The sequence below is a fragment of the Drosophila tropicalis genome, unplaced genomic scaffold (assembly GCF_018151085.1).
Source record: "Drosophila tropicalis isolate 14030-0801.00 unplaced genomic scaffold, ASM1815108v1 contig_443, whole genome shotgun sequence".
Lineage (NCBI taxonomy): Eukaryota > Metazoa > Arthropoda > Insecta > Diptera > Drosophilidae > Drosophila > Drosophila tropicalis.
The window spans coordinates 7,198,062-7,208,468 of record NW_027172907.1 but is presented as its reverse complement, the minus strand read 5'-3'; the positions used below and the strand labels follow the sequence as shown (position 1 = coordinate 7,208,468).

The 10,407-nt window shown below is 36.3% G+C and overlaps 1 protein-coding gene across 1 annotated transcript; it reads left to right on the top strand.

Annotated features, from left to right (window-relative positions):
- The first annotated feature begins 676 nt into the window (after positions 1–676).
- LOC137574102 (fatty acyl-CoA reductase wat) lies at positions 677–9,946 on the top strand. Its single transcript, XM_068286221.1, has 10 exons — positions 677–760; positions 1,409–1,836; positions 2,014–2,142; positions 4,183–4,302; positions 4,792–4,890; positions 4,997–5,153; positions 6,106–6,295; positions 7,682–7,825; positions 8,474–8,593; positions 9,632–9,946. The coding sequence occupies exons 1-10, from the start codon at positions 736–738 to the stop codon at positions 9,897–9,899; spliced, it is 1,680 nt and encodes a 559-aa protein (XP_068142322.1). The 5' UTR covers positions 677–735; the 3' UTR covers positions 9,900–9,946.
- Positions 9,947–10,407: the final 461 nt, after the last annotated feature.

Genomic DNA, 10,407 nt, shown 5'->3' with positions numbered 1-10,407 from the left:
GCCACACATTGGCTGTTGATAATTGAATAATTAACAATGTTTAAAATGACCAAAGGAGAGAGGGAGATACAGACTGATCCAAAGAGAGAGAGAGAGAGAGAGAGAGTGAGAGAGAGAGAGAGGGACGGATGAGGAAAATTAAATTGGTTGTGTGTGACTGATTGAGCTAGTTTTGTTAGCGTGTTCGTCGTTGTCGAGACATGGTTATACCTACCTACCTACCTATATATCTACCTACATACTACTAACTGGCCAACAGAGTGACTGAGTGAGTAACTGCACTGAAACTCAGGTCAGCAGGTCAAATGCAACCGCAATGTCAGGCCAGCAGGAAAACCGCAACAGGCAATCGGACATTGAATTCGAAACACAAATATATACATATTCATATACATACTATACATCCATATACATATGTATATACAGAAAGTCCATGAAGTAATTGGGTTAGGGTTGGTTCTTTTAACCACCTTCTTCCTGCCTGTTGTAATAATATGTACATATACATATATATATATAATTGACATTTGGTGGGAAAATCTTTATACCTGTATGACTGTCTTTTATTGATTAGTATCTAGTTGGACAACTTGTATTTATTTCTTACAGTCGAATAACAAAAAAGCAAAAATGGAAACAAAAACAACAAAACTGTAAAATTTTCAATGTGTGTCTAGCCTTGGAAGTGAACGGTTCAGTTTTTCGTTAGATAGATAGATAATAATTCTGTCACAAATGCATCAAACCAGTCCCAAGCAAGGTAAGTTAATTAAGAAATCGATTTACTTAAAACAATCTCGACATATGTAGTATTTAACTTATTTTAGGTAATTGATTTGTGGCATTAGTAGTTAACCCACTATCCCCCAGCCTACCCACTAAGTTTTGTCTATTATTATATGGTAAATTTTTGTATTTATATTTGGTTTTATGTTAATCTTAAGTAACAATTTTTGTCTCAGCACAGCCCCAAAAGAGAGATGACTCATTTAATATAACTTCAAGCAAAAGAAAAGAGAAAGGTTAAATCATTAAATGTTTCAGTTCTGCATTTTGCCTATCTTGAGGACTGCCTAAAAGTCTATTAATATATCTTCATTAGCTTTTATAATTAACTTATTAGAATTACAATATATCCAAGTCAATTAAAAATTAAATTATTTGATTTAAATTGCAAATAAAGTAAAGAAGAAGAAATAAAAGTGCAGAACAAGTGTAGGATCAAGTGGTTAGAGTATAGTTAAACACTTGAAGCACTTGAGGGAGCACTTGTTACTCATGTGACCCAATTTGCTTTCCGTGTGTGTGTGCTGAATTAAATTTATTATCCTTATTTATAAGCATTTCTTTATCTTTTTTTTTGTATTTTTTGCAAACATCTGTTTAATGTCTTTTTGTATCCGCCTAGTTGTTGGTCCTGCCTCTGCTGATGGGGTTGTTGTGTCTCGTAAGGCCTTCTCCTCGACAAGTTCATCGCGTCGCAGTAGCAGCGAATACAATAGTGGAAATGAGGAGATACCACACTTTGAGGCAGCAATGACAGCAGGAGGCGCATACAGTGATGACGACACAACGCCGACACCCACATCTACAGGAGCAACAATGACTGCATCGAGAAGGGAAGAGAGAACGCCCATTGCTGGTGTCAGTGCAACACCCGTTACGGATTTCTATAGCAATGCGACGGTGCTCATTACAGGCGGCACTGGATTCGTGGGCAAAGTGTTAACAGAGAAATTGTTACGGTCCTTTGGGTTGCGTAAAATCTACATGTTGATACGCAGCAAGGACAACATGAGTGTGCAGGAGCGTTTACAGGGGTTTTTCAATGAATCGGTAAGGAAAGGCGATGACTGACTACTACCGACTGTGACTGACTGTAAACCATCCAATGCTGTCAATCCTTAAACGACAATGACAGAACCAAAAGCAAAATGCAAAAGCAGAAGCAGCAACAGTAGAAACCAGTGAAACCCCATGACGAACTGTTTTGTTTGCTTGTCTCTCAACCAGATATTCAATACAATGCGCGAGGAGTGGCCAGAGTTGTTGAAGAAGGTGCATCCGATACGCGCTGATTATAGTGCCATCGACCTGGACATTGATGCCACCGACCGAGCAATGCTCTCGGCTGAGGTCCAGGTGAGTTCCCACCCCAGTTTCTATCGTGCATACATACATATATGTATATAGATCTCCCCTTATTTTTGAACAGTTTGTTGTTCAATCAATGGACTTTTGTCTATCTGTGTGTATATGTATTTGTGTGTGTGTGGAAACTTTTGTGTTTGCCTATCTTCAATGTGTCTGTCCCTTCCCCTCTCTATCTGTCTGTGTGAATGTCGGAGCTGCCTCCGATATACGTAAATGTTGCATGCCAAAGGCAGGCGCCAATGTTTACGACAACAACATCGGGTAGGTAAAACTACGTCGTTTTATTTCCTTTTTATGATTTTTTATAAATACCCTTACTAAAGTCTGGGCACATTTACGATCTTATACAAGATACAATTATGTAGAAAAACAAGATTCTTAATTAATAACGATCATTGAAATGGAATTCAACAAACTAATTGGCGGAAAAATATTCAAAAAGAAGACTTAAAAGTTATACTTGAACAAAAAATTAAGCATTGATTTGTTTTAAAAATCTTCGAGAATGGTTTAAAGAAAAAGGATTGATTAGAAATGAATGAATTATATAGTATAAAAGTTTACACAAAGAAGGAAAACTGAAAAGGATAAAAGAGAGTTTAGATTTGGCATATTTAAAAAGGAAAAGAAACACCAAAAAGAAAGAGAGAGACTTCTAGAAAGAGCTGAAGAAACGGAAATTTTGAAGATTTTGAAAGTAAATGAAATCAAAAAATCAACAAACTATTAACAAAATAAGCAACAAAAGACATAAAAAGTCAACAAATATGCGATATTCTGCTAAACAGTTTGAAGAGCATGCTTTATTCGATTTCTTCAAACATCGAACAATATAAACATATATTTTGTAGTGTCTGCTTTGTGTGTGTGTTTTAGTCAGAGACGGATCTAGTAAAAAAATATTTAAGGGGGTTCCACTAAAGATCAGTCATTGACATGATTTGTGAAAAAGAACAAAACACTTGTAAAACTGGTCAGATGTACGTTTTAGACTAAAAGTCCGTGAATGTCCAGAACCTCTAGGATCACCCCCTTGGATCGGTCTCTGGATTTAGTTGTTGTTTTTTTTTTCCTGTCTATTTTTTGCACTTGGCTGTTGCGGCACAAAATATATTTTGTACTTTTCAGACAAAAATTGAAATCCCGCCACGTGTAGAGTTGCTCCTACAGTTACTACAGCTCCTCGTGGTCTCTCGGATGCTGCTGCTGCTGTTGTTCTTGCTGCTGATGCTGCTGCTCTGTTGGTTATAAAACACAATATATAAATAAATGAAAATTCCTGTGCATGCTTCAAGTGTTTGGCATGCGCGCGAGCCATTGTCCTGCCAGCCGCATCCGCCGCTTTTATTTTTATTTCCCTCGTTCTTTGCCTTATTCTTTCTTTTTTTGTGTGTCCTTTTTTTTTCGTTTTTGTTTTTTGTGTGCAAAACATTTTGCATACAAGTCACTCACTCAGTCACTCACAACCCATGACCAAGCGCAAAAATAAAAAAAAAAAGATGGGAAAAATAGAAAAGAAAGGAGAAAGGATTGGGATTGTGTCTGCTTAGTCCTTGCACTGTTTTAAAACTAAAATTGCTTTGTTGTCAATGTTCAATGCACGCTCTGTCGGCGGCCATGGTGTAGTGAGTAGTCAGTCGCATGTTTCGCAGTTGCTGACTTTGGGGGTTATCATCAGGCAAAACGCAACCAGCCAACGACAGCCAAGAGTGGCCTGTTGTAGTGTTGAGCTTACCTCTCTCTACCCGTTCTACTCATTCTAGGCACTAGGCACTACGACGACAACGACGACGTCGACTACTCCTACTGTTAGTCGCTTCTGTTTTGTATGCAGCTCTTGTGCATTTTGCATGTGCTTCCTGCTGTTTGTTCGTGTTGAATTTTCTCTTTTCGTTTTTTTTTTTTCTCTTTGTGTTAGTGTGTGTGTGTGTATGGTTTTGTTTTTTGGAAACATTTTTTTCAATTTTTAATATGCATTTCTATGCATCGTCGTGGCTTGGTTTTTATTTCTTTCGTTTTGGCTTTTAGATTGTCTTCAATGTTGTGGCATCGGTGAAATTCAATGAAAAACTAAGTGATGCCATTGACATTAATGTTCTTGGCACCAAAAAGATCTTAGATTTGGTCATGGAAATGAAACAATTGAAGGTAAGTGTGAATTGAACAAGGTGCAATGTAAATCTTCAATTAAGCATGGAAGTGGAAGTGCGCCATATTGTTTGCACACAAGGATCTGCAGAAGGAAGAAAGGAGATGGAGAAAACAAACAAGCAAATAAACATATAAAAAGTTAAATATTCACATATCGCGCATTTAAGTAACCAAAATACATAATTCCCCTGTCTGTGTTATGGATGGATGAAAAATATTTGTGTATGAATTTTAATATTTACAGCAATGCATATTCCATCTTTCTCTCTTGTTACTGTCTCTCTTTCTCTCTCGTTCACTCTATTTCTCTCTTACTGCTTGTTTCACATACACTGTGCATATTTTATGGCGTTGGCGGGCAAACAATTTCAACACAATTCAATCAACATTCGACATGCGTTTTACCATATCTCCCCGCAAACTCCGCAATGGCCATGGCTCTTCCGCCGCGATGTATACATATATGTATGTATATCCTACGGGCAGTCCTTCGTCCACATATCGACACTGTATTGCAATTGCAATCGCAAATTCATCAAAGAGCAAGTGTATGAGAATGAAATTGGTTACGAAAAAATCATGCAGGTAAAATGCAAAAATACGTAAAAGAAAAACAAGTAGAAAATCTCCGCAATTTTCTCTTAGGAATATTTTTTTTAATTATCCATATGTATGTACATATATTGTATAGATCTATCGTACATTCGATGATGAAACTCTGGAAAAGCTGAGACCATGTCTAATTGGCCAAATGCCAAACACATATACCATGACCAAAAAGTGTGCTGAGAATTTGGTGAATCATCGTGCATTCCATTTACCCGCAGGAATATTTCGACCACCCATAGGTGAGTAAATACCGGGGTACATGGGGGCAGCGCAGCCGGGACTGGGGCTAAAATTTATTGCGGTTTCAAACTTGACTTAACCAACTAATTGTCAGATAATTAGCCACAAATGCTCTTGGGCATGCAAAGAGGAAAATGGAAAACAAGAAATTGCAAGCTTTATACTCAATGTGGATTTCCCAAAAGGTTTCCATTTTTCGTAAGGAAAAAAGTCAGGGAACACCATCTCTGTTTGGCTAAGCCGAAGTTAAGTTACACTAAAACTAAATACTACTTTAAATTAGTTTTATGAAACCAAGCTTAAAAAATTCCAATTAGCTTGCCATAAAAAGTTTATAGATCTTTTCATCTATTCTATTTGATAGACATAAGCAAAGAAAAGTGTATTCTTTTTATGGTCAAGCGCATAGAATTATTTTGAAAAATTTTCATGAAAAATGGAAAACAGTGTTGCATTTGGTATATAAACCAAAGTCAACCCTCAGCCACCTACCAATCCCTTACAAAAACAATAGTAGCAGATAAAATGTATGTGGAAAAAGTTTTTTCCTCAGATGGAGACCAAAAAAAAAAAAAAAACAAAAATACAAGAGGAAAAAATCACAGTCAGAGAGATGGAGGAGTCATGGTTAGTTCGAGAACAAAGCACAAACAAATTTTAATTTATTCTCTAACATACAAAAAAAAAAAAAGAAAGAACAAAAAATAGAATAGGGGGAAACGAGGAAAATTCAAGAGCAAAACTTGCCATGGGGACTCAGGCATATCAGTTAGTGCCATGACAGATAAAAGGAAAAGAGAGGAAAGGGCTACCGCAGTAGCAGAAGCAGAACCATTATCGCTTTTGGCTATGGTGAAAAATCAACAAACGACTCCGACTCCGACTGTAACTCCGCTTGCGACTCCAAGTCCTGATCCACCAAAGCAACCATTAATTCTTATTTATTTGCAGTAATGTCAACGTACAAGGATCCATTTCCCGGCTGGACTGATAATTTGTACGGGCCATCAGGTTTATGCACTTGGTCGGCCCGGGGACTCGTACGTTGCATTTACGGCACGGCCAGCTGCAAAGCGAATATGGTGCCAGCCGATTATGTGGTGAATGCAATGATAGCAACCGCCTGGGACATAGCCAGAAGGTTAGTCTCAACTGCAGTTGCATGCACTGCAGACAAAACTATGTATCCAAAAGGAGTGCAACGGAGAGCAGCTGAACCGAAGCTGAAGTAAACGAAAGATGTTTGCCTTAGCTACGTATCTGCTGCTTCAATTTCGATATCCATGTCCATGTCCACGTTCGTCTCTTCGTGTGGATGTGGATGTGTGTGTGTGTGTTTGTGTTTGTCTTTAAAAGTTGTAAAGGAATTTTAACCTTTGTATGTCTGTGTGTGTTCTTTTCCTTTGAGTGTAAGTGTGTGCGTGTGCCTCTATGCCTGAGAGAAATTAAATTGTTAAGGTTGATGGAGCACATTATATAAAAAGAGTTGTTGGGGGCAAAAAAAAAAAAAACTGGCTTATAAGAAAAGAAACAATTTTAATCTTCTTTTTTTTTCCTTTTCCGAAATTAAGTACTTAGTGAATCTTTTGGAATAGTAACTTTTTAATTGAAATCAGCTCCATTTAGGGTAACCTTTACTGAAGCCTAAACCTGAAAGAATGCCAAAAAGAAACTTTTGCAATGTTTTGACCTGCTAATCAATTACATCTACCTTATAAAAGTGGAAATTTAAGACATTTACCTACTTATTTCATCATTTTACTTGAACTGGGAACTTTAGTTTATTTAACGCTTATTTTTAATGCCTTGATTTCCTAACATTTTCTAGCTGATCTTCATTTGTTTTAACTAAATATTGAACACTTTGAAGCAGCTCTTGAAATTGTTCTCTATCTGCAACTGCTTGTCGTTCGTTTGGTGCTCTTATTTATTTTTTCTATTACTAGACTATTATTACATTAATCAGAGTTTTACTATTTAAATTTTCACTTACCCTTAGCTAATTTGTCATAAGATTTGTTGGGGTCACTTTTTGAAGACAAAGAATCAAAATGAGGGCACAAAACGGAGAGACTCTTTAAAGATTCATTTAGTTTAGTATTATTGGAACTAGTTTAAGGTTTATGATATATATTTTTAAAATTGATCTTCCTATTTATTTGCCATTGGCGTGTTTTTTTGTGACTAAGGTTTCCAACAAGAACATTGCAAGATTATTTTGTTATTTCTGATAAATATGACAGATCGTTTGTACACTTCCAAAAGTAGCTGTATTAGCGTCATTCTAGATTGAGAAGGGTCTATAAAAGGCAAGTTAAGGCAGTTAACATTCAAGACTTGAAGTTATTTATCCATAATGGTTTTATGAAATCAAAGTTAGAGGGTATAACCAATTCGTTCATTCTCGTCGATGTTGATACTTAAACTGTTTCATTAACTCTATATGGGCTAGAGAAGATCAGTAGAATAAGAATTTTCCTTTTGAATTTATATAAAAACCAAATTCATGCAATTTATTTCACTTTAGATTTAATCTACATCAAACGCAAAGCGATGCAAAGTCCGAATTACCTGTTTACAACTATGTATCCGATAAAAACAATATAACCTGGGGTCAATATATGAAACTGTCGCGACAAGGCTTCCATGAGCCATTCGACAAGGCACTTTGGTGAGTAGTTCAAACAATGGTTTTCTCCTTTACGTAACATGTCCATTTTATCCAAAAATATGAATTCTTTTTCTTCTTTTTTTTTTTTTTTTTTTGTCATTTGAAAACAACAAAATAAAAACCAAAACCAAAATGCTCAACATTCAACGAACAAAACACGAACCATTCGCATATTGTGCTTCTATATGGATTGGGGCACATGTCTAATCCAATGCTTAAATATTGCCAAAAAATTTCTGCGGGAACGGGAAACGATTTATCTACGCTTTTGGCTAATACCTTGAAACAACGATACGAAACGAAAACCTGAATGAATACAAAAAAAACAAACAACAACAAAAAACCTGAAAAAATGGAATCGACAAACCGATTCAAACAACGTAAACCAAAAAAACCTCGAAATACACACTCACACTGACTCACACAAACACGTAAAAACGAAAAATGGCAACTAAACCAAAATCGAACCAAAAATGCCACATGGAAACGTTTTACGTTCTACGTTTGCCATTCAACATCTTCTATCCTGCTTTTATTCCTCACTCTCATCCTTTCTCTCTTTTTCACTCTCTCTCTCTCTGTCTGTTTCTCCCCCTGGTTTTCTTCTCTTCTTCACATTGGCGTATGTCCGCCGCATTATTGTCACAGGTGCTTCTCGTACGTTATAATACCATCGAAGCCTCTGCATTGTGCAATTGCATTTTTCTTGCACAATATCCCAGCTTATATTTTAGATTTAATTGCCATGGTCACCGGACAAAAGCGCATGTAAGTATACACCCACACATTTATCCGTGCACAAGCAAATGGCGAGAGCTTCTACAAAAGTTCTTTAATATTCGCAGCGATTAAATATAAGCCGATATTCAGCTGAAAATATTTCATGAGGTTTTTGTTTGGTCACAGTCAACTCACAGTCATAACTCAAAAGATCCATTAATTAGCCATCACTGAAAGACAGTTAGATATACCTTAAACTAATTTCTTGAAATGCTTTTTCCCTGACATATAAAATATATTTTTCCAAAAGAACTTTTAAGACAAATCTTTTTTAGTTTAGCAAATGAAAATGATGTTGATTAAGTTTTAAGGCAGCCCTCTTGTAAAATACAGGTTGAATATGTCCTCTAAGGTAGATGTTGTTGTTCTTCCCGGTGTGTGTGTGTCTGTGTGTTGTTGTTGTGTGTGGGTTTTAGGTTTGCTACATTGAATGGATTTTAAATGGTACATGGAAAGGCAATTGAATTGGTTGTTAAATGTATTACTATTGAACGAATAAACGAGAATGGAGAATTTCTCATCAGGTTTGCACGCAAAAATTAACTATATGGCAAATGAAATGGCCATTTGAGAACATTTAGTAATGAAACAAAAATATGAAAGAATTGTTAAGAAACCTTGATATATATTTGATCTAAGTTAGCTAAGTTGTTGTGCAAGTTTAGGGAGATCTTTGTAGATGATTTATTGCACACAAATTGGTTAGAGTAATTGCAATTCGTTGAAATTGTATTATTTAAAGTTGCTTCTGAAGCTCCTTTTGTTCGTAGACCGATACAACTGAGACTGAGCATTGAGCACAAGCATTATATTTAACAAATTGCAATTAGAGCGCATTAACTTCAACATTTGCCATTTATTTATGGACTAACTACACAAACTCAAACTCAAAGGAATTGCCCAAAAGAGAAAAAAGGGGGGTGGGGATAGGAGAAAATGTAGTTAAAATCGATACACACACACACAGATACATACACTTATGTAAAGCCAACTACTTATACCTCTGCTCACTTCTGGCTCTTGTAGATATGTAAAGGCTTATGGTAAAATCTCTCGCATAATCAATATGATGTCCTGGTTTGGATTGAAGGAATGGCAATTTGCCCATCGCAACATTGATGAATTGAACGAGCTGTTACCTAGCGCAGAGCGAGCAAAATTGCAATTTAACATAGCAACGATTAATTGGAAAGAATATTTTCACTCATATCTCAGTGGAATCAGGCGTTATTTCTTTAAGGATAATGCTAACGATAATAAATTACAGCAGCGCAAAACTATTTATCGCAGGTGAGTCAGACCAACAACACAAGATGAATAAGATGAAGAAAGAGACAGCGCACAATGAAGAGAGAGGAATATAGAGTGAGACTTCTTACTAAGTACTTTTTAATTACACTTTGTTTGGCTCTTTCCATATTCCTCTACGGCTTCTGGTTCCTCGCTGTTTCTGTTGTTGCTGCTTCTGCTACTGCTCTTGCAACTGGACTTGCTCCTTGGACTGCTCATTCTTGTTATCTATCTCTTTCCAACACATAGGATGCTCTTCCTGCACTCGCTGCTGAAGACGACATTTGGTCTTTCATTAATTATGTGCATACTCAAAGTTTATCTGAGGATTTTCAAAATTATGCCAAAGATTGCCTTATAAGCCGAAGTAGCTGCTTATCATTATAAATTATAATCAAACACAAGAAACGAAAAGAAAACCATAAAAAAGGAAAATGGAAGAACGGTAACAAAATGTTTTAATAATAAAGTCGAGTCAATTCTTAAAGTATTTTCGCATTACTCATACGCAA